Source organism: Podarcis muralis, chromosome 15, assembly GCF_964188315.1.
Source record: "Podarcis muralis chromosome 15, rPodMur119.hap1.1, whole genome shotgun sequence".
In the NCBI taxonomy this organism is placed as follows: Eukaryota; Metazoa; Chordata; class Lepidosauria; order Squamata; family Lacertidae; genus Podarcis; species Podarcis muralis.
The window spans coordinates 19,337,603-19,362,284 of record NC_135669.1 but is presented as its reverse complement, the minus strand read 5'-3'; the positions used below and the strand labels follow the sequence as shown (position 1 = coordinate 19,362,284).

Here is a 24,682-nt window from a genome sequence, read left to right as displayed (position 1 = left end):
GGGGGTGGGGCAGCCTTTTTGGCCAAGCCCTTGTACTAATGTACTAAACATGTTATTTGTTTTTGTTGAAGCATCATAGTACTAATCTACATCAGTGTTTATGCCTGGATAATTATCATTTTTTTCTCCTTTTTACAGCTTGGTGATGTGATTAAGCCAAAAATTCTGGCCAAATTGTGTGCTTTGGGTTAAAAACACCAAACACAATATGGATGTGCCATATTGATGCCTAAACATTTCCTGCCACGAATCCACCCTCACTCACATTTATTCCTACTCTGAAATGAGTGCAGCTCAGTTTTTTTACACTATTCACTTATAAGTGCTAGCTATATTGAGAGCATGTTCCAGCTGGGGACCGTAAGGTCCCTTCAGGGTAACAAATGGGCATGCATATATGACTAACAAAAAACATTTTCTCATTCACAATGTAAAATGGAATTATCCAAACTCATTTCATGCATTTATGCAGAAGTAAGTTCCACTGAGCTCTAGGACATGGATGGGGAACCTATCCACACACACCCAATGCTGTTGGACTTCCATTCTCATCAGCCCTAGCCAACATGCCCAGTAGTAAGGGATGATGGGAGTTGCAGTCCTACAACACCTGAACTATAACTTCTGGGAGGCTGCAGCCAGAGGGTTGTGCCAGTGTAGCAGGTGTGACTGAAGAATGTGAGGTGTCCAAGCCAGCAAGCACTACCCACTACTCCCCAACAGAACCACCTATAGCCTGAGAGAACTGTTGAGCCAGGGGCCACTAGAGACCTCTGTGTCTTAAGACAGAGGCAAGGAAGGCCATGAAGCCAAGGGTGCCGTCAGTCAGCATGAGAGAGGATCTCTGCTGCTCTATATTGATGCCATTTATTCATTTTAGTATTTTAAAATTGTGAACCACTTTGGGTTCCTTGGCAGAAAGGCAGTATTTAAGGCAGTAAATAAAAAAATAAGCCAGAATGAGCCACAGGTTCCCCATCCCTGCTGTAGATGGTAGCTGTGTCTGCACCCCTTGTTCAGAGCATGGGTATTGTGCCGGTGTTTGGGGTGCAACTAACTGGTGAAACCCTGCTCACACGTTTACTGAACGCTTGAGTGCTCTTGTTTGAAGAAGATGGTTAATACACACCTGTTCCAGATTTGAATGGGTCTACTCCAAGCATAGCCAAGTCCGGGTTAAGCTTCGTGTTTCTAACCCCAAATGCACAATTTTAGGCTTTTAACAGCCCACTGTGGTTTGTGAAACACAATTCCATAGAGAATGGGAGAGACCTACATTGTGTTTCTTTTGCATTATGATGATTCTGAGTTCGAGTGATGCTAATTTCAGTTCATTACAGTTTCTTTAAAACTCCTTTGGAGGCACTAGGTCTGCCTGGGGGAAGGGCCCATATGCTTTGCATGCAGAGAAGGGTCCGTCCCAGGTTCCGTCCCTGGAATGGATGGACTAATGTTCTAACTCATTCTAAGGCAGCTTCATCTGCTACTAAGCTTTGAGCAGTTTTCTAGAAGGAAGGGGCTTACGATATGTTGTACAGAGCCCTTGTGGAATTAAAACAGCAGCAAAGAAGATAATTTCATAGCCAAAATCACTGAGAGTGTATCCAGGCTTTTGAGAACTCTCCCGTAGAATTTCTCAGAAAATCCTTTTTGCAATAAATAGTCTACAGGGAAATGACACCACAAGGTAGATTACATTCTGGCAAATGTGCTATGTGGTGACATAAAGGAGAAACTGGGTTGAGGGAGAAGGAGCAGACATGCTTGAGTTCTTCTTTTGTAGTAGAAACCTCACAAAGATGTGTTGCTGCTGCTGCTGCTGCTGGTGTTGGTGATATAGAGCAAAGAGCTCTGAATCCCAGAACTCATGAGCATCGCTTGGAGACGACAGAAGCACATGACAAGTGATGCAAGTTTGGCCTCACTTCCAAGTGGTGAGCAAGCAATGCTACTACTGAGCTTGCATCAGTGCCCAGATGGTTTCACATCAGATGCCACAGGTCAGCTGTGTACAAAACCAGTTTGGCACTAGCCTGTGCCACATTCATAATATGGGCAAGTATTTACCCAGCTCCACAACAGGAAATCCCTCCTCGTTTATGGCCTTTAGGGGACAGGAGAGTCATAATCTGCAAGGGCTGTGGGGAAAAGGTAATTATTTCACTATCATCTCAATGCTTTTACGACACCCGGGAGAGGTAACCTGGTACACTGCCTCCCCCCCAGCCTGTCAGAACTCATTTGTCCCCATTTAATTTGCGCTGCAATGTAACTTCGTCTTCAAGCACTGTAACTGCTGAATTGCTTTGTGCTGTAATGGGATTTGCAAAACCTACAGCCTTCATTAGCAGCAGCAGCAGTCAGAATAGTGTCTGGCCTAATTGACTATGGGGTTGGTGGCCAGCAAGGTAGGCAACACACTTTGTTCCTTTCAGTTAGAGAATAATTTTTTGAGGCAGAAATCTAAGGACACTTCAAGGGCCAGAAAACCCCAGTTCTTGATCGACAGATTTCAGAAAACAACTGCTCCGCTTGATGATAGTTAGAATATTAGCCATACACTGTGTATTAGGAAACCTCCGTGAAGTACAATTAGCACTCACAACTTGAGCAAGCTAGGCGTGTCATCAGGCCACTACTAGAAACAGGATGAAATCTAGGTGAAATCTTTCGATGAAGTCTACCATAGCTCTGCTTAATGTTCCTATGCAACAAGAGGTTTCTAGATGATGCACTAATGTATTGTGAGCTCTATTTTAATTTTATGGATGTATTTTTGTACCACCCACCCACATGAAATATCAATGCCTCATGACCATGGATTCTGCCCTCTTCCACACATTTAATGTAATTTGTGAAAGAGCCTTGAGTGGTCTTTTTGTGTCAGTAGATCCTGCAGGGCAAAAAGACAAGCTGGCAGATAATGCTCCGCCCACATGTAACATGTAAGCTAGTGGCTACCAGTGCATCTTGTAGCAGTGGATATTTTGGCAAGCTGTCTGTAGGCATGGCCTCTGTAAAAAAGCCAAAGGGGACCTCAAAGCCTTCCTGCACAGCCTCCTTTGAAGTGAAGGGCTCTCCAGTCAGATTGTTCCCAAAGACTGGCATGGCATCATCTGTTCCGAGAAAGCCCAACCTATGAGTTTGGACGTGACCCAGTACAGATTACACTTGGGGCCATGAATAATAAGAGGAACTAGGGGGAATGCATCACATAGTAATTTTTTTTGTTCATTTATTTTGACAGCAGTAATTTATTTCCCATTATTCCTGATAAGGCACCCTAATGGAATTGGAAATATATACAAGGCACACTTCACTAAAAGCAGCAGAGCTTTAATCATACAAGACCTCACTGCTGCTTCTGCTCGCCAATCATTATCGGAATGAGGGGTGGGGAGAGCAGGGTGTTTTGTTTTTTTACCTTTCTTTTTTTGAAGAATGCACACATGCACCCTGAGGGATGAATTGGGACACTTCCTAATCAAACCATTTTTGCTAGGTTATGCTCCAGAATGTATTAATGCTGAAGGAAATTATCTTTCTCTCCCTCTCTCTCTCCCTCTCTCTCTGAAGACTTCAGCTGTCTCTACAGAGTTAGGACTGGTTTGGTGTTTGGATAGTGAGAAATTAAACACAACAAAAGTTATTTAAAATAATAATAATAATAATAATAATAATAATAATGGAGCCAGTGTGGTGTAGTGGTTAAGAGCGGTAGACTTGTAATCTGCTGAACCGGGTTCGCGTCTCCGCTCCTTCACATGCAGCTGCTGGGTGACCTTGGGCTAGTCACACTTCTTTGAAGTCTCTCAGCCCCACTCACCTCACAGAGTGTTTGTTGTGGGGGAGGAAGGGAAAGGAGATTGTTAGCCGCTTTGAGACTCCTTTGGGTAGTGATAAAGCGGGATATCAAATCCAAACTCTTCTTCTAATAATGGTGCAGTTATAACCAGCAAAAGTGTTCCACCTCTCTGCTGTAGATAGACCTAATGCATTTTGCATTTATTAAAAAAGAAAGAAAAAGACACTTGGGCTCCACACTTACCCTAAACAAACAGCATCAGGGCTGTTGCAAAACTGATTTGTCAAATTTCTTTGTCAGATGAAAGCCCATTAATTGACCCGCTGGATCAGACCAAACTTCAGTCTTCTCCAGTACTCACCAATCAGATCTTGGTCCCTAGTATCTACTCCTGAATATGTTGCTAGGCCCTCACCTTGTGAATTTTTCTTAATCCTTTTTAAAGATCCTGCACTATTGGCCACCACAGCATTCTGTCTCAATGAGTTTCATAGGTAGATTATAGTTTTATAGATTAAGTTCCTCCACATACTGACTGCTTCGTTGGCTGAGTGCTAGTATGCTGTTAGGGTGGGGGCGGGTAGAGAGAAATATTTATTGGGCCACTTTCCCTTTCTGTATTTCTTTGGGTTCTGCAGTGTAGTAGAAATGAAGTACTTCTTTTTGTCGATGGTTCCCCAGAATTTCCTGAGTGTCCTTGTTTACTTTTTCCGCCATCAGCAAACCTGCATCTGAAGATGAAGCAGTCTCTCTATCCAAGGAGCCTTATTCTTTCTGCGTTGCACTTGAGCAAAAACTCAGCAACAGCTTTGTTACATCAGTTGAGCCCCTTCTTGCTCAGCCAGTAGAATTTTCTTCAGATTGAGGACAAGGGAAGTTCTGTTTCCACATTCTGAATAGAATCAAAATGCTTCTTTTCCCTGAAAATACCACTGAGAGTAGAACAGGAAGTTCTGGGAAGTCTTGGTCTTCAGAGGTATTCTGCCTTTGAATATGGAGGCTGTATTCATCATCATCAAACCTTTTATTGGCATCCCATACAAACATCCATAGCAAATCAGTACAAAATTCCCGCCTTCCCAGTGAATACTATGCCAAACTGGTCTCAATAGGATTATCCTTCATGAATTTGTCTTAAGCTTTCAAAGAAGGACTATACAAATTAGTGGAGGATGTATCTGTTCTCAGCGGTTGGACCTTATTGTGGCATTGACTTAAATACGAGACACTTGGAACTAAGAGTAGGGTGTTGGCCATTGGGGTCATATGTTTGGCAAGATGTCCTGCAGTTGACCAAAGGCAAAAGACATGATCCACCTGAAAGGTTTTTATGTGCAAGCCATGTCAAAAGTAACTTCAAACCGGCCTGGATTTACACCCTAGTACTGTACCAGTTTGTTAACTAGTCTCTGGACCCTAATCTATAAAGAGTCTCTAGGTGAATTCTGAGATCCCAAGAAAGGTTATTGAGGGCAAAGCCTTTGATCCTGTTAAGCAGGTAAAAGATTAATTGTTCATCACCTCCTGGGAAACAGATCAATAACCACTACCCAAAGAAAGCAGCCTATTCACTCACCCTTCTGTTACTGTCATTTGCTCCCTCCGTGGCTGTCAAAGGACCAAAATCCATGTCAGAGCAAGTTGCCTTCCAAAGAAGGGGGAGCACAAATCAGTTCCCACAGAAAAGATGGATTGCGGGAGCCTCTTAGTCAATTATGGATTTCACCTTCCTCCCCCTCCTCCCCCGTGGCACAGTCAGCATGACAGGTGGCAAGAATGGCACTAAGGGGAAATGAGGGAGAAAGGGCACTGGAAGTAACCAGGGGAGGGGGGAGGGGGCCTGTCATTTGCTCAGGCCGTTTGCCTCTTAATGGAAGCATGATTGATTTGTTGCTGCTGTAGTGCCCGTGCTCCCCAGAACATGGATATTTAAGTTAGGAAGGAAGGAAGGGCAAGGACATTTTAAAGGCAAAAGATGATATAAGGCAATACATGCTTTGTTATTGGCTTCCTTCTGTGCAAAACCTGCAAGTATGCATCACATTTGTTTAGTACCGGGAGAGAAATGATCACCTTCCACTTTGCACCTTCAGGTACATGGTACTTTGAGGGCCCAAGCCATCTGCTTATTTGTTTTCAGAGGCAGTGAACGTTAGGGATGTGCTGAGCCCTCAGGAAATTCCCAGGCTTTAATCAAAACCCTGTTGCCTTGACGATCTTCTGACATCCAAATCCCCTAATACACCTTAAGCTGGGGAAGGCATTTAGCAGCAACTCTAGAATAGAGAGGTCCATAGTCTCCTTCATTTTTTGACTTGGCCACACCCATGATGTAAGGGAAACGTTTTTGTATCATGGAGACCTTTCTCTTAATTGAAATGACCCTCCATAACTATAACCAGATTGAAGCTACCTTTTGATAATTTACTGTGTTTTGCCTTCTTATATTAACCTGAGAACAACCCTGCAGAATCAGGCCAAAGGTCCATGTAGCCTAGCATCTTGTTGCCCACGGTGTCAGTCCAACTGCCCTAGTGGGAAATTGCAAGCCGGAAGATGACAGCAATAGCTCTTTGTCTGCCCTGAGTCTGTTGCTCATTGGCTTCATTGAAAGATTCTGAATTCTAGTGTGATGTGAGAGGGAGAAAACAGCAGCAGCAGCAGCAGCAGCAGCAGAGGGCAGGACGGAACCCTTGGCCCTTTTTTCTGACATTCTTCTAAATATTTGGAGATGTCAGAATCTCATCGCCTGTGTACTCACTTTTGTAGCCTTCATATAAGCAAACTTATGGAATGTATCCTTTCCTCCACATGTTATACTCAAGTCTAGTTTTATTATTTGTTGCTTGTGTAGATGAGCCCATATTGTAAAGCCAAAAGAAGACAACAGGCTGTGTGTGTGTGTGTGTGTGTGTGTGTGTGTGTGTTTGTAAAGGCTCATCCACAGTTCCATGTCTTCTAGGCATGGATCCAAGAGGTGGATTGGTGTTTGCTCTGATTTAGCAGTAAATAGTAAGTTTTCCTGGGGAAAGTGTCAGGTCAAAAACCCCCAGCCCTCTTGAACCTGTGCCTAGAAGTCACAGACCAAATGGAAGAAATTGTGGGATGAAAGGGGTTCAGGTAGGTAGCCGTGTTGGTCTGACTCAGTAGAAAAAAAATTAAAAATTGTCCAGTAGCACCTTGGAGACCAACTAAGTTTGTTCTGGGTATAAGCTTTGGTGTGCGTGCACACTTCTTCAGATGGGAGGGAGAGAGAGAGAGCACGACTGTTAAGAACATGGCAGATAACAAGTCTTGGTTGGGTCAGATACCTCTGTTCCTTTTTGTTAGTTCTAATGAGTAAGCAGCTGTGGGCAAGAAGCAATCCAGGAGAGTCAGTCAAGGAGAGAGAATTTGCAGTAGGAATGGGGAGACTTTGGTTCATTCACATTTAAAAGCAAACCTACCTAATATGACCTTCCCAAAACAACATGAAAAGCAATGCACGGGCATCCTTCAAAATTTTCACATCTTCAGATTTTGCAATGCCCTTCTGCGGCCAAGTAATGTGTACAGAATGTATATACTAGGGTAAAGGGTTCATAGTAATGCATATATTAGTGAAAATAGCATTTATAATTCATTATATTAGGGGGAACTGTTGTAAAATGTATATTCAGCAAAATTGCATCCAGAAATGTGTATATTAGAAATTTGCACTAAAATGCTGATGAACATTCATGAGGCCTTTGTTGTTGTTTTTTAAAAAGTTACAAACTGATGTGAATGGAAGACTAGAAAAATGAGAAACAACAAAACTGAAATTAACAGATAGGACCTTCTCTGTTTTGCAGAGTACAATGTTATCCTAGCAAAGGATGGCTACAATCTGGGGTACAAGATAGGATTTTCATACATCACTTCATGTAGTAGCTAAGCTGAAAAAAAATCCAGGATGGTTAAGTAGGCCAATTGGAGTGCTAAATGATCTGCCCATTATGGCGACTAGGTAAGAGGGACAGTTCTGCAGCTACCTAACTGCTTGTGACTGCCTTCCAAAAGAGTCAAAGAATCTGGGATAAGTTCCCCATAGGTTCCAGATCTATATAGAATCCTCGTTGAAAGCATTTAAGCATGTTAGTACTTAGACGTTTGGCATTCTGCACTCTGAATCTGCAAGTCCTCCCAGAAGGAACACAAGAAATGTGTGCCGTACAGCTGCAACCATTTTGAATTCATGCTTGTGGGATTTCATTTATGCTTTCAGTAGTTAGTTGAGCCAATCATTTATCCTTGACAGGATGTTAAATGTGAAATGTACCATTTTTTGCAGGTGAGCCCAGCGCACCCAAGCTGGAAGGCCAGATGGGAGAAGATGGAAACTCCTTTAAAGTGAATCTCATCAAGCAAGATGATGGAGGCTCCCCCATTCGGCACTATCTCATCAAATACAGAGTTGTAAGTAAGATGCTGGCATCTGGGCAAGCCCTGCGTAGTGTTTTATGAATTGTTTCCTGGGCTGTCAAGTGATTAAAAACATTTTTCATTCACTATGATTTCAGTCAATCTAAATTTGTGTAAGTTTGCATATCATTCTGAAGCAGGCTTTTGCTTTTAGATGACACACACATGTGTCTTAGCAGGCACTTGCTACCTGCAGTCTTTAGAAATACTTGTGTTAAAAACAGGATTGTTTTAGAACAAAAATCTTGCTTCTAAGCTAATCCAGGACACATCTTTATTCAATTAAAAGTCATTTCCTTGGTTCTTCTGACCCAAGGCCTAGCCAACATGGTGCCTTCCAGATGTTGTAGACTACAAATCCCATCAGCCCCAGCAAATGTGGCCAATCTTCTGGAATGATGGGAGTTGTAGCTCTCTCCATTTTGGGGGCCCAGGCACCAATTTGGCTACCTCTAACAGCTTGGGACCATGTTATTTGAAGGGTTGCTTTACCCCATATGTGCCTAATCGGCTGCTTTGATCTGGGGAACTACTTACACTTCTACGAGGACCATATAATGTCCATTCGGATTCTTTGGAGAGTTGACCTTTCAGTGTAGCAGCACCTTTGCTTTGGAATTCCCTGCCTATTAACTTTAGGCAGGCATCCTCGCTATACTATTGCATATGACTGCTAAAAACTGTTTCATTTCAGCATGCCTGCCAGGCATATAATTCAGTTACATGCACCTGTTTTTAACATTTTGCTAATGGTATCTGTATGTTATTCATCATTTTATGTTATTTTATATTTTAGAGGGTTTTTTATTAGGTGTTTTATAAGAGGAAGTAGCCAAAACTTTCTGTTGCTCTTATGGCATCACAGGAGTGACAGTAATCACACAGCTCAAAGCTGGGGTTAACTCTTTATTAGCAGAAACACGATCTCTGAAGACTTGGTTGAGCGTCAGGCCTAATGAGCACAGCAGCTCATTCCTGGTGGTCTTACTCTGAGAAACTCAGTTGCCGAGACTGAAGGTCCCCACCTCTTCACAGCTGTCTGTCCCCTCCTCTCCAGGGCTTTTCCCAAGCACTCAGAGACTGCACCTGCGTGCAGCCAACCTCTCCTCTGCCCTTTTCATGCCTCTTCTGGTTCTGGGAGACAAGCGGAGAAGGGAGCTTGTTGCAGCAGGAGGAGGAGACACCCATGGCTCTTGCACCAGCCCTGACTCGTCTCTATCTCTTAGCCTGGGCATAGGCAAACTCGGTTCTCCAGATGTTTTGGAACTACAAATCCCACCATCCCTAGCTAACAGGACCAGTGGTCAGGGATGAGGGGAATTGTAGTCTCAAAACATCTGGAGGGCTCAGTTTGCCTATGCCTGTCTTAGCCTCTCTCCTACCACCCTCCTGCTTCAGTTTCTGCCTCTGATTCTGGACTTCTCTCTGCCACCAGCTCTCAGCTCACTAAGCCCTGTTACCTCTTCCCAGTCTTCTCCCTCTGACCACCCATTGTTGTCTCACCCCGGGCTCTGAGCCTTCTTCCCTTGGTGGTTCCCCAGCTGGTTCCTCCCATTATACCTCTATGTCCAACCAGCCCATGACATAAGCGGGTTGTTGGTATGTGTTGTACAACTCTGTTTACTGTCTAATGTATTTATGTTTATATTTTTCTGTGTGGTGGGGGAGAGGCAGGGTGACCAGGCCTGATCCCTTCACCAGCTGCAATATGACACAGCAATCAGGTCCAGGTCAAGCCTGATAGAGTCACCTGCCATCAGTGAGACTGGCTTTGGATCCAGCAGAACCTCAGCCGGGCTCAACCCCACCTCCTCCCCAGCTTTGGATCATTTTGGATCTTTCTGCTGGCAAGCATCCCACCATTGCACTTCATTGAGTGCAGCAGGCTTTCCATGAGTGCAGGGTTGAGCTTACCTTGTCTTTTCAAAGTGGCTTAAGGTGGTGTTTCTTCTTCTTCTTCCAATTAAACATTTCTCCAGTGTTCTGTAGTCTCCTTGACTGCCAGTGGTTCATGATACGTGGGATGGGGAGATGTCTCCCCATTTTCCTGTGCTTACAGGAGAACCCTGCCAAGAACGTTGTGGGTTTTCAGAAAGTATAGGTACCCGAGGGGGCTGTAGAATTCAGACCCCCAGAGCAGTGACTTATACACTGAAAGAAAGGGACCCACAAAACTCCTCTGCCACCTCAAAAGGGAGGTAAGCACAAGACAAACCCAGCACACCACCTGTGAAAATTTCAGCACAATTTTATTTCCCCTTTTGTTACTTTTAGACATATTTTCTTTTCTCGTTATTTGATGGCAAGTGGTAAAAAGACCCTCTCCCCGCTAAAAAAGACAGAATCGTTTTTCGGCCAGTCAGAAGCTATAAGGCATCTTCCTAGGCTCCCTAAATTCCTACCACTTGTGTGCCAAAGGCATTACTTTAGGGCAGAGAGGAGAGGAGGAGAGAAACCGTTTGTCTGGATCTAGATGTTCTTTTGTGTTCAGAAATCATAGCCTTGTCTAAACAGCAGCTCACTGCTAAACTGCCCTCCCTGCCTTTTCTATCCATTCCCGTAACCCACGCTGCATTTCCGCAGAAGCATTCCGCTGAATGGAAACCTGAGATGCGTCTTCCTTCAAGCAGTGACCATGTCATACTCAAGGCTCTGGACTGGAACGCTGAATACGAGGTCTATGTGATTGCAGAGAACCAGCAAGGGAAATCCAAGCCTGCGCATTATGCCTTCAGGACTTCAGCGCAGCCAACCATCATCCCAGGTATGGCAGCAACCAGCTTCCCGCCATTGTTTTCTGCTTGGAATTAATGCAACAGCGCCACATCCTTTAATGTGCTTGAGTTTTTTAAAAACCAAAAAACACCAAAATCCTCAGCAACTTGCTTGCTTACAGCCATTCTCATAACCGGTTACCCATCTAAAGCTTTATTACTCAGCCTTGGACATACCAAACACAATAGGTCGATCCATAGTACAGTCCAACTGGTTTAACCATTTCCCCTGCCCGCCAAGTCCATGAAGTGGTAGTTCCTTGTAACTCATGGCACTCAGGTGAAAATCTTCAAACCCATCGTCAAGGCAAAGGGCAAAATCCAGGTCCTGTGCCATTGTTTCTGGCGATGTGATTCTCCTTTCCTCCAATGGCCAGTGCTGTGAAGCAGGCCTGGGGGACTTGTAAACCTTCAGATGTTGCTGGGCTACAACACCCATGATCCATGCCCACTGGCCATGCTGGCTAAGTCTGATGGAAGCTGGAGTTGCAGCAACATGGGGAGGACCAACATCAGCAGGGACTGTCGTTCAAATGTACCTGTGGATTTTTTACCCCTTCACACCACAGGAGCATCTCTGGCATTGAAGCTTAAGCAGATGAGATGCTCAAGAAGTGTGAGCTTTTCTCCTTCTTAGTTTTCACATGCGATTTTTTGCTTTCTTTCATATCGGCTATTTCCCAAAATATATCCAAAGGAGATGCAAGCTTAATATTCAAAGAAAGCGTTCTAGCTTGATTTTTTACCACACAGAGGTGTGTTTACACAAATGAGAAACCACAGAAGATATGTAGTAAATAAGGCACTTTATGGTATTATTAAAAATCAAAAGCTTAACTCGGTCTTTCTAATGCATACCATATATCAAGCCAGTAATGCCTGGAGGAAAAGTTAGCAGCTTTGGAGCAGCTGAAGAAGGCCTTGGCAGGAGTGGTTAACCTGTGCCCCCCCCCCCCCAAGATGTTACTGGATTTTAACTCCTATCCGTTCCTATTGGCCACACTAGCTGGGGCTGATGGAATCTTAACATTTCTAGAGTCACAGGTTAACCACCCCTTCTTAAAATGTCAACCACAGGCAAAACCAAGCTTAGGGATTAGCAAAAACACTGGTGACACTTGATATTAAGTACCATTGTGACCATGAAATTGTTCACCTCTACAGAACTCTTGCTATTTTAGACCTTGAACAAACAGCGTCTCAAAAATAACTGTTTTGGCACATTGAGATATTGATTGCACAGCAAATGCAGAACACCGAGTCCACGGGCAGAGCAGCTGCCTGAATGTTGGGCTATGAAATCACGTTGCAACATGCTGCTGTTATTTGGAAAGTAATGTAGTGAGCCATGGACTCGGAGCAGAAGGAGGAAAATCACTCATTCACTTGCCACACACCTCTTAGCCTAAGCTTTCTATACTTGGTAATAAGAAAAAAATTAAAATTCAACATTTCTTGCCAAGGCAGCTTAATCACACATTGTGCCAAGAAGAACTGAACCTCATGACGCAAATTAAGACCATGTTTATATTTGGCTTCGTTTGTTTAATCCATTTTGTGTTGGCTCATGAAGGTAACGGGAAAAAGAGGAAAACATTTTAGGAGCTAGAAATAGATTTATACTAGGCTTGACATATTTGGGGGGCGCAGAATCCTTCTGGAGGGGCACATGTCTGCAGCAGGCAAGTGCAAGGGATACTAGAATCACTGCAGTATCCCTTGAATTTAACAAGTGCTGCTAGAAGCATGTCCCCAAGGAGGATTCCCCACCCACAAATAAATCCCATTGTGCCTGGAATACATCTATATTTACTCTTTTTTGCCCATCAGTGATGTTTCCCCCATTTTTTGTGGTGTATTTTACTCATCAACTTGATGAGCAACAAACTAGAGAGATGGCTAAAGACTTCACCCCCTGTTCATGGCAAGCCCTGTGCCTCCATGCATATAGCTCCATTTTTTGGGTAAGGGTGATGGAGACACCTTGGAGAAGAAGGCTTTACTTGGGCTTTGTGGTAATCTTTGCATTTTGCCTTTTCTCCTCTTACTTTTGGAAGGGTTGAGGTGGACACAATGTCATCTGCCACCTAAAGATTACGCCTAACTAAGCAGAGACACTCAGTAACATACTAAACTGACTGATGTTCTCGTTTGCCACACCAGCATCTCTAACTAATGTTCCACACCATCAACTCTTTGAAGGACAAATTTCATGGCCAGAGCTGTAACAAATTCTGGGGTAGGGCAGTGGTGGTGTTTGGTTCTCAAGCGCGTTTTCCAATTCAAATTTGTTTCCAAGAATTTGAATTTATATCTTCCTGGTTTGACTTCCCCTTTCCCACCCCAGCCCCCAAACATTCCAAATTATTGTTGGATCCAGATCACTAAAAGAAAAAGAAAAAAGGTATTTAAAAGGGAATTGAATTGGCTGGTTGAGATTTGGCATTAACACCATAAAACTGAGTCACAGAACTGGCAGCCAAATTTCAAAGTTTAAATCTGAAATTTAAGCATTTGGCTTTCTGGCTGGAAAATTCTTTCAAAATTTTGCTAATAATAAAAAAATCCATTTCAGCTCCATTTTATAACCTGTTTTAAGTTCAAATGGAAAGTGTGACAGTTTACAAAGCAGGGGTGAAAAGCAGTTGGTAGCCCTTAGGGTTAGCAGAGGTGCACAAGAAATTATCAGCTGGGAGGGACCAGAGAAGACTGGACTCTTCTTCCCTTTAATGGAGTGTGAGGCACTGCTGCCGTTGTGTGGTTTATTTAGCTCTGGTGTGGTGTAGAAGGTGCTATACAGAATGTGGCAAGACCATTCTCTGCCCAGAGGATTTATAGTCAACATTATGCCGACACAATTGGCACATGGGGGAGGAAGTCCAGGGCTGGCAATGAGGTGAGGGGTGGGGGAAAGCATGGCAATTCTGGCTGGGACTAATGGGAGTTATACCCTAAAACTCCTGGAGGGCACCAAATTGGCAAAGGCTGCTTTGATTCAGCTCCATCCTTGTTCAGTGGTGCCCATCCTCCAGCTTGGTAAACCCCTAGGTCCCAGTCTCTATGCCAACAGCACGTACTGTCGGCCACATTCTGTATTCTTAAATGGGAGCAGCTGACTTGTTAGAAGTTTGTAGTCCAGGTAAGGTCTGAGACGTGCCTCTCTTGGGAGACCCAAGTGGTTATTAGGAGACAAGCTGCAATCTCTTCCCCAGTATTTCTGGATGTTGTGGGTGTTTTTATTGCCAGCAAGGATTCCCTGGGGCAGCAGCTTATGGAGTTCTACCCAAGGACGATTAGAAAGGCAGAGGCAATTCCGAAAGTTGAGGCGAGTTTCTTGGGCAGGCTGGGCATTAGGTAGAAGTGGGCTTGTTTATTCTTGCATTGAAAATCCCCATTGGAAAGTGTTCCTTTGCCAAATACTGCCAGCTCATTCCCTTGTCCTCCAAGCATCCTCTGTCACAGTGTTGATTTCCGTCTCATTTGCTCGCTAACCCTCCATCCTCTCCAAATTCCTCTTCTCGCTGCCAGCTTCCATATAAACCTTTACCATTATCATTGCTGCTGCCGCTGCTGCTCTGTTTTTCTAACCTTTTGGACATTTTTTTAAAAAAAATATACTAAGTTAAATAAGTCTTTTAAATTCTTATTGTTTTTTCTATATTTATGATGTTTTTTTTCTTTTACCTATTTTTCTCTCTTTCTCTCTTTCTTTTCCCCCTGTATCCCTTCCCCGCCCTTGTTCCTTTCCTGTGTCTGTCATCATACATGTCACTTTGGACCCCAATGGAAACATCCACTTCACATACACCCAATCTTTTGTTTTTATAATGGTGATGATGATGATGATTTAAAAAACCCAACAACACCCAACCATTTTCTGACCCCATCTTGGGAATCATTTGTGGCGGCTGCAGCAACCCTGGGATGTCCAGCGGCCTCGTCCCCCTTTGTCTTGTGGCTCATTTCTGCAGCAGCTCTGCTTCTGCTCTGTTAGAAACTTTTGCAAACAACAACAGCATCAAACAGATATTTGCTTTTGAAGACCCTGGTTTTCTCGCTGAGGCCTGAAAGCAAGATTAAATTCCTTATTTCCAAGGATTGCTTCTGAGGGTCGGGAAATAAAACGCAGAACACAAGAGATCCATTATTTTTGGGGAGAGATGTGCTATTTTGTAATGAGGGAGGGAGATAAAAAGTTCAAATTGGGCATTTTTACTGTTTTGTGTGTGCATCCTGTACCATGATTCCCTCCCTCTCCTGTTTTCAACCACTGGATGTAAAAACAACTTTTCAAATTACAAGGCGGGAAAGAATGAAGAGTGTTTCTGATACTGGTCTTTGTTGCCATTTTCACACATCACTGTTTGTTCATCCTTGCCAATAGTTCAACAGAATCTTTTTTAACAAACTAAGAAGAATAAGAATAAAATAATGAGAAGCAACATCCAAAATTTATGGTTGCACACTTCCCATCTTGATGTGACTGGAGTTACTTGTGGTAGATTGTCCATGAGGCTTTTGTCATGTGTTAAAAGGGTTCCTAGGAACTAGTTTGCCTGAACATGTCTAACTCAGGATGGTACATTGCAGCTTACATTCATTAGAAAAGCTGAGAAAATCTAGTTGGTTCAGTAAGCTGTTGCCTGTGGGTTCGTGGAGCATTTTGGCTGAGCCCTGCAAACTCCGTCCATAGCATTCTGAGTATATTGCAGTAGCAATAACAAATCTACCTATGCAGCCATGTGAGGTGATAAGAGTTCTGAGCTTGTTTTTAACTTGCAGAACAGTTTTTTTAAAAAAATGAGGAGCGGGCATTCAAACACGGCTTCTCTATCTTTCAATCTGAAGTGGCACAGGCCACTCTGCTACTATCAAGGCTCTACCACACTTATTCACACACACATGATTTCAGAAAGTTCATGGTGCCATACAGAATGACAGCCGCAGGTAAGGTATTCAGACAACCAGTTTGCCCCGGGTGTCATTCAGTACAGAAGGAATACATCTCTGTATTAGGACCTTAGGACATTCACTGTGATGCCACAGCCATTTGTTCAGAACTGTTAGGAGTTTTACATGTTTCCATTCTTTTTTTAATGAATATCTGGCTGTGTGGTGGCCATTTCAAATGGTTAGCTCATGCCCACCCCCAGTGCTTGCCAACATGCTCACCATGAGTTGGGTCCCTTACCATCAAATGGCAAGCAGACAAAGTCATTTGAGTACCAGCTGGTTCAGCTTTGTACAGTGCAAGTTTGTATGACCATTTTGGTCTAGGTTTCCATTGCTGTGCTGAGAAGTTCATAAGAAGCTGATCTCTGCCCTTTCAACAGTCAAAGGTTAGCTAGCAATACATAACCTGCCAAACTGATATTATTTCTCCTTTGTCACCACATTCTTCACCATATGAGTGCTAGCTAATAGGAGATAATATGGCACATATAGCGCATCTCCCATTTAGAGTCCAGCTCATTGCTATTTGTGCTTTATTATAACCTTTTAGAAGCTTCTCTCATATGTCAGTACAAAACAAAATGGATGCATGCCCACCAGATTTTTTCTACACAGCATTACAGTGGTGCCCCGCAAGACGAATGCCTCGCAAGATGAAAAACTCGCTAGATGAAAGGGTTTTCCGTTTTTTGAGTCGTTCCGCAAGACAAATTTCCCTATGGGCTTGCTTCGCAAGACGAAACGTCTTGCGAGTTCTTGCGAGTTTGTTTCCTTTTTCTTAAAGCCGCTAAGCCGTTAATAGCCGCTATGCTGCTAATAGCCGCTAAGCCGCTAATAGCCGTGCTTCGCAAGACGAAAAAACCGCAAGACGAAGAGACTCGCGGAACGGATTAATTTCGTCTTGCGAGGCACCACTGTACATGGAAATTCCATCACCCCTAGTCAGTGGAATTAATTAACAGAAGGTTAGGAAGTCTCACCTTTGAGGAAAAAAGAGAAATCCTGTTGTTTTAGAAGTTTGCCAAAAGGTCTGGATTAGAATTGGAAATAATTTCCAAGTCTTAGCACAGCCTTGGGGATTGTTCAAGATGTGGAGAGAGACCTACTGCAGCCTGGGGACATCTCTTCCCTCCAGATTTGATCTAGAAATTGGTCCATTCCAATGAGGACCCAAGAATCCAGCTGAAATTCTGATAAAGGTGGAATTTCTTACCATCCTATTCAGGAATGCTTTTGGTATGAGATAATTCTGTCTGAGAGCAAGGGTTTAATTTAGATGATACACAAGATTGTTCATCATGATACCCATGACTTTGCAAAGCTATACATGAAACACACATTTTATTTGCACCTGCTATGCTTGGGGATTGCGAAATGCTGCTTGAAAAGTTCAAGTGAAAAGATGAACTATGAATGTTCAGTGCCCAGCTAAGAGTTGGGGTACTGATAGAGTGAGGTCTGTGTCATATTTTGAGCAAAGCTATAGAGTGCAAAATTCAGAGATTCAGAATCCATAGCAAGTCAGTTGAGATGGAGTTTGCAGTTGAATTTGTGCAATGGAAATCAGCATTGGGAATTACCGTATTTTTTGCTCTATAAGACTCACTTTTTCCCTCCTAAAAAGTAAGGGGAAATGTGTGTGCGTCTTATTGAGCGAATGCAGGCTGCACAGCTATCCCAGAAGCCAGAACAGCAAGAGGGATTGCTGCTTTCACTGCGCAGCAATCCCTCTTGCTGTTCTGGCTTCTGAGATTCAGAATATTTTTTTTCTTCTTTTCATCCTCCAAAAACTAGGTGTGTCTTGTGGTCTGGTGCGTCTTATGGAGCGAAAAATACGGTAGCTTTTCCTTAAACATTTTGTGAAAAGCACTCCCTCACAAGTCAGAATAAATCACAGTTACAGATAGTGGAGTGTTGATTCTGGATTCACAGGCAATTCAGTCTCTGCTTGCTAATGGAGAGGAGAACTTTCAAGCTGCCAGCACAGTAGAATGTTGTGAAATCATCTCAGTCAATGTTGCTCAATACAGGTTCCAGGCTGATCCCTTCTGAATGACCCCTGGCAAAGTATGCCAGGACATCCCTGGCACTGCATTGAGCTGATGAGCTTTCCTAACAGCACAGTACCCTGGCCTGCATTTCTGAGCAAAGGTTGCATGTGTGAACAACCCTAAGTCCTAATAGAAGCCACTTTTCCATAGTGGGGCTTGGCAGGCTGCTCCCTTCCATATACTCGGAGCTGTCAACATATGTATCCACTCTTAACACAGCAATGATTCTTAAGCATAGGAAATGTTTTAAATGTTTACATATTTTGTTCTCTGCATACATGTGTGTCTGTTAGCATTTTAGTGGACGTTTCAAGGCCCTCAAGCCAAATGGACGAAAAAGAGCTGCTGGATTTATTCAGGAAGGTTTTTTTGTTCTGGGGTTTGTTTGTTTTTTGTTGGGTTTTTTTTTGCAAAGGGGGTTCTTTTTCTGCACTCTACTTCCATCCCCAAGAAAACAAACAATGTTGTTGTCTTCACTGCAACAATTTGCATGACTTCTCTTCTTGTACCTATGTTTCTTGGAGAGGTGAGGGAATGGGAAGCCCAAGAGGAAAGGTTCCTTATAACTTTCTGAATTTCTGCATGCACAGATGTGCAGCTACAAAGTGCATGTGACCTGCAGTGTCCTTGCTATTTTACACACATTACACCTCCCTGCCCCCTGCACACAATCTATTTGAGGACAGGTGTGGTACGACAGCATATTATTCCATCTTGGGTATTGCAGAAGCCATAGTATTGTCACAACAACATTACCTCCCTCTGCATCGCCACCATGGCACTCCAGGGATTATGAACTCACAGCGATTACCTGCCTCACCCAGTTTTGACACACTCTTAGGGATGTGGGATACATTGTTCATTCATTTTGCATTTTAAGGCAAATACCTAGTCCATACTTCTCAGTCCAATGAATGAACTGAAACACAAATACACTTCTCCAAATGTTGCGATGCAGTTTTTGAACCAAAAGGTGTGCACAAACATGCAAATATTAATGAAAATAACATATAAAGCTACACCCTGTTAGGGGAAATTGCTTGCAAAAATCTGTATATTAGGGGAAATTGTGTACAAAAATGCGTATGTTAGAAGAAATGCTCACAAAAAATGCATCTGAATTTTCATGTGATGGTCCTGTAGGAAAAAAATCCAAATTGATGTGGACATTCGGTAAACTGAGAATGCTGGAAAAATGAGAGACTGGGAGAAAGCTAAATTGGAATATTTCCCCATTCTTACAGCCTCGGCTCCACATTACAACTGTGGTTGAATTGCCTTCATGGTTCAAAGGTAGCTTAGTACTATCAGCTCACTATGACTGATGGGTCCAAAAAGACTTGTGAAGGTTGGGGACCCTCCTGTACCCACAGATTTGGCATACATCAATCTTTGGACCACTTGCCACATAAGGGAAGTAGTGAGATTTCTGTGTCTCATTTCATATTGATGGATCAGAGAGAAGTGTTGGATAAATACTTCAGCCTTCCTTTTGCAGATTCAGGCATGGGCAGAATGGGCCTTTAAAAAAGTATCACATAGACCTTTTCAAGAGCTGTTCAACAGTGGAATGGACTCCCTTGATACGTGGTGAACTCTCCTTAACTGGAGATTTTTAAGCAGAGGTTGGATGGCCATCTGTCATGAATGCTTTAGTTGAGATTCCTGCATTGCAGGGAGTTGAACTAGATGACCCACAGAGTCCTTTTCAACTCTACAATTCGACAATAAGTAAATCTTCTCATCTCCCAACAGTCCAGTGACATGATTGGCCACAGCTACACTGAACAGGAAAATGAATGGCAGTTGGGCTCTGCCAGAAATATTTGTGGTGGATTGTGCCCTGTGATCTATTAGACCCACATGCCAGTGGGGGATGGGTCAGAGCAATGGATGTGGCTCTTTGTCCAGTAGAATACATTCCAGCCATGCAGAAGTCAATGGTTTCTACATACCTACAAACACCTTACATACCTCTCCATCTGCCATCCAGGCAAACAACAGGTGTTTTAACATTTCAAGAGCACAGTTCTGCCAGGCATAAGCATTCAAAGAGGGTGCAGGGCAGGGCCTGTGGAGGAGGCACGGCCTAAACAGAGTCTTGAAGGCTGGATATAGAGGTGTTTGGAGGGCTGCATTTGGCACCTGGGTCAGAGGTTCCCCACTTATGTAGAATTACTGCATGGCATATACAGGCATATTTAAAAAGGAGATGGGTCATCTATTTTTGCCCGCTCACTGCTCATGGAACAAGCCCAGCTTCTCCTGACTTTGCAATGACAGACATACTTAATGATGATTCAAAGGCTGATTTTGTATATGTAATTTGTCCCTCTATCGCCATGATTCAGGCAAGCTTTCTGACTATTTTTTAACACAGCAGTCATTTATCTGGATTCTGCCTTATGTCAAGTCACATCATTGGTTTGTCCAGTTCAGTGTTACTCTTGGCAGCAGATCTTTGGGGTTCAGGACTTTCCAGTCCACCCCTGGAGATGTCAAAGACCAAACCTGGAGGTTTCAGCTGTGGCCCATCATGTGATTTTAAGATCAATTGCTTAAAAAGATGAGAAGATGCCCCTGCAATATGAGGAGTGGGCAGTGACCTTGTGGCATCTCACAAGCACACCAATTAGTGCTGTCTAGAGCTGGCTCCTCCTTCTAAAGGGACAAACACAATTTCCCTTGAGCTGAAGTGAAGATAGTATATATGTGCAAAATGCAACTAGTGTGCTTCTGTGGGGGTTCACTGCTCATTACATGCACCTATACACTCCTGATATTGGCCATTCAATGGTGAAATGTGTTCGTTTCAAACTTTGCATACATAATCCAATCTCAAATTTCAGCCTTCTGCATTTCGTTGTGGTTGTTTTGCTGATCTTAAAAAGTAACAGTTTGGACATTTGGAAGTTGTGTGGCATTGTGTTACAGCACTAAAAGTTACTTGCAAAGGAATCATAAAGAAGTGGCTATCCTTGGAAATGATATCCCAGTAACCTGTTAAAGGACTGGGTACTTGCAGAACTGCTTGCAATGGTTGTGATTTGAAAGAAACCACTTCAGGTTGAGGTGCAGATCATTCTGGCAACATTTAGATAGCTTCCTTATGCTGAGTAAGAAGATTGGCCCATCTAACTCTGTATTGTCTACATTGACTGAGCATGGCTCTCTGTGGTTTCAGAAAATGGGTCTTTCCCAGCCCTGTCAGATACTTTCTGCTGGAACCCTTGGTGGTCTCCTGGCAGAGCTTCTGCTGTTTGCAGATCAGTACTTCAGTCTTTTGCACTACAGAGGAGAAAGACACTTAACATTGAAGGTCTCTATAATCTTGCACTGGAGAGTACTTGAACATGGTTTTGTGTGGCCCATAATTTGTCCAGTGTTTACTACACCCTTGTAGGAACAGGGCCTGTATTCAGAAATCTCAGCCAACTAAGAAGGTTTAAGAAATAGTACATATTCCCCTATTTCTTTGGGGGATTTCGAGGTCCCAATTGGCTCCTAGCCTTCCAATTCATCAGAAGCCAATCTAAATCTTCTAGCGTGGTGGGGTCCACTCTAATCCAAGACATGTGCTAGCAGCCTGCTGATCCTGCCTCCTGTCCTCTTTTCCCATGCTTGTTCCTTCCACCCTGTTGCAGATTTATTTGCTCCAGCTGCTGGTTAAAACGTCCTACATATTTGAGGTGGAGAGAGCTGCACAATTGTCTCATCTCAAAGGTGGATGCTGAACCAGTGATGCCCCTGTCCAGCTTTCACCTTCATATCCAACTCCAGATGTGCTTCTGTGGTTCCTCAACCACCTAACACCTGAGGGAGCCGGAAAGGAACATGAGGCACAAAGTGGGACAGGGAGAGAGACCCTACCAAAATACAGAACGACAATGGGTCAAGCATTCTTTGAAGCTCTGAATTAATGCCCCGCACCAGTTAGTCACAGCACAGAATAACTGTATTTGATGGATCTGGCTCACAGTCTGTATAGTCTGGGATTGTGTTGCCGGGATAGAGTCAGAAACCTCCAAGAATCTGACCAACAGAGTATAATAGTGCTTAGTCAATCCCTGCTGTTTCACCCCCACCACCATAAGTACAGCCTGGATGCTGGAACAAGCCAAAGCTCCATATAGTCCAGTATCCTGTTCTCCCAGTGGCCATCCAGATGCCCCATTATGGGAAGTCTGCAATCTTGCTCATGTTTTCCAGGGTCTAGCATTATTATTATATATACATCCCCAACAGTGGAAGCAGAACATGGCCGTTGTGGCTAGTAGCTATTAATAGTGTTATCCTCCACAGATCTGTCTAAACCTCTTTTAAATTCGCCCAAGTTGGAGGCCATCACTACAACTTGTGGGTGCAAATCCCATAGTTTAACTATGTGCAGTGTGAAAAAGCACTTCCTTTTGTCTGCTTCCAATCTCCCAATGTTCAGCTTCGTTGGATGACTGAAGAATACAAGAAGAATTGGGTATGCAAAAGGTATATATACTACTGGACATTGAGGTTTAGTTTAGCATTCATGGTTAATAGCCTTTCCTAAATGTAGCCTTCACAGTTCCAACTAGCAGGATGTTACTTGTTTCAGAGATCTTCCCCCAAGGCAGGGACCCCTCTGGCATTCACTAAATGCCTCTTCTGTCCCTGTCCCTAGGCCAGAATTAAAGTGCCATATAAGAGTGAATGTGTACCACAGGCATTCAGAACTGCTTCTTTTGGATTTCCCAGATGGGAATTTGAGATGAGGAGAAGGAAAGATTTGACGTCTCTGCTCAAGTTTCTCCTCCAATAGCTGGCAAGAGAGAGAAGACTGTTAACAGCTGAATAATCCATGCGTGAATTTAGAATACATTACAAGAGGGAATGCGTATGGTGCCCCCTCCCTCTCCTTGCAAGAACCAAGGGTGATGAATTTGTTTAATTATGTATCTTGGCAGAGAGCTGATCTGGCTGGCGCAGGCATTCTGCAAAGCGCTTAATGGACTTCTGATGCAAACGTCAGACTTCACCAGCCAAAGCAAAAAAGAGAAGCACAGTGCTTTGACTTTGCTGGGGAGAGATTGTGGTTAATATGGGACTTCTTAGTGGAACTTCATATTGACAGGGCAGCAGAGGCTCGGGCTGAGGTGGGGTGATCAGAGCTCTGTACAATGCACATGTGCACTGGGTGGTTTTTTTAAAGCAGACGGTATGCTTGAGCATATGATTCTAGCAAAATTCTTACTGTGAGAAAGAACTGAGATGCAGTCAGACAATCACATCTAATTTGGCTTTTTTGCACTGCTTCATCAGTGCATGTGTATACCTTGATAACATAGAAGGCCAGAGAGAGAAAGAGAGAGAGAGATGAGTGGGATATTGCGGCAGGCCCAAAATTAATTTTAGACTCTTCAAGCGGTGAGATGCATTTCAGAATAAAAACAGGAAAAAGAACAGAACCATGGGGTTAGGAAAGTGGATAGATTTGTAGGGCTTTGGTTGTCTCCTCTTGAACCTCATCTGTAAAACATGATAATAACTGCAAGACACATTAATAAGGGCTGACAAAGGCCAATAAAAGCAAGAGCAATCTTACCGCAAAGAGACTCTGTCCTGGTTGGCTGATGTGCAGTGAAAGATGTTATCACCTGTGAAAACTTTGCCTCCATCAGAGCTTTCCAAGGTGATATGTTAAGCCCTGGACCAAAGGATAGAGTTTGCAATTCACCATTCCCTAAGCCTTCATTCCAGTCTTGGGTCATAAAAATGTATGTATTGCTATGGTGGGTTAGACCAGCAGTCCATCTTAGGTTGATACCGTGTTCCCCAGTAGTGGTCCCCTGAGTGCCACAAGCAAGGAATGATGGCTTCTCTCCCAATCACCTCCCTTGCTTGATAGATCCCAGCATTTGGTAGTGTACGATTTTGGAGAGACATGTGATGTGCCTCACCAAGGGGCAGACTGCTAAGGTAACTTGCTGCACATCTAGCAAAATGGTCACTTGCTTATCAACTATCTCCATTCTGGAGACAGCATGGAGCAAAGAAACAAAAAAAGATTCCAAATACAATCGTACCTTGGTTTTCAAACAGCTTAGTTCTTGAACATTTTGACTCCCGAACGCCACAAACCCAGAAGTGACTGTTGCAGTTTGCGAACTAGTTTTGGAGGCTGAACGTCTGATGGGGCTTCTTCAGTTTCCAATTGGCTGCAGGAGCTTCCTGCAGCCAATCAGAAGCCGCGCTTTGGTTTCTGAACATTTTGGAAGTCAATTGGAATTCTGGAATGAATTCCGTTCGACTTCCAAGATACTGTATAGTTTCCTTTGCAGATTAGGAGCCAATCTGCATGAACAGATTCAGACCCATTGAAGTTAATGGACATGACTAACTTAGGTTCATTAATTTCAGTGTGTCTACCCTGAGCAGAACTTAGTTGACTATAATCCTTCACTTGGATCATTATGTTAGTATGGATTGCATATGTTAGCATCACTTACTATTCAGATGCATATTTAACTGATAGTTTAATTAAATAATTCAGAGGGCTAGTTCTGTGCCAGTTTGTTCAACACTTCTGTTACATGTTTGTCTAGGGGCTTTTGGTGTTTGTATACTACACACAACTCTTAAAAGCTTACCCCTCCCTGGTCAGTTACAAGTTTTGGGGTTAT

General features: G+C 43.4%; 1 protein-coding gene across 18 annotated transcripts in view; it reads left to right on the top strand.

Annotated features, from left to right (window-relative positions):
- Positions 1 to 24,682, top strand: part of NCAM1 (neural cell adhesion molecule 1) — a 216,157-nt gene that overhangs the window by 180,362 nt on the left and 11,113 nt on the right. For 13 of the 18 annotated variants that reach the window (XM_077919472.1, XM_077919471.1, XM_077919477.1 and 10 more), the window contains 2 exons: positions 8,118 to 8,242; positions 10,832 to 11,012. In XM_077919472.1, coding sequence (XP_077775598.1) covers positions 8,118 to 8,242; positions 10,832 to 11,012 — 306 coding nt within the window. Of the gene's footprint in view, positions 1 to 8,117; positions 8,243 to 10,831; positions 11,013 to 14,936; positions 15,476 to 24,682 lie in introns of those variants that run through there. The other 5 variants (XM_077919482.1, XM_077919487.1, XM_077919488.1 and 2 more) reach the window with 1 other exon arrangement.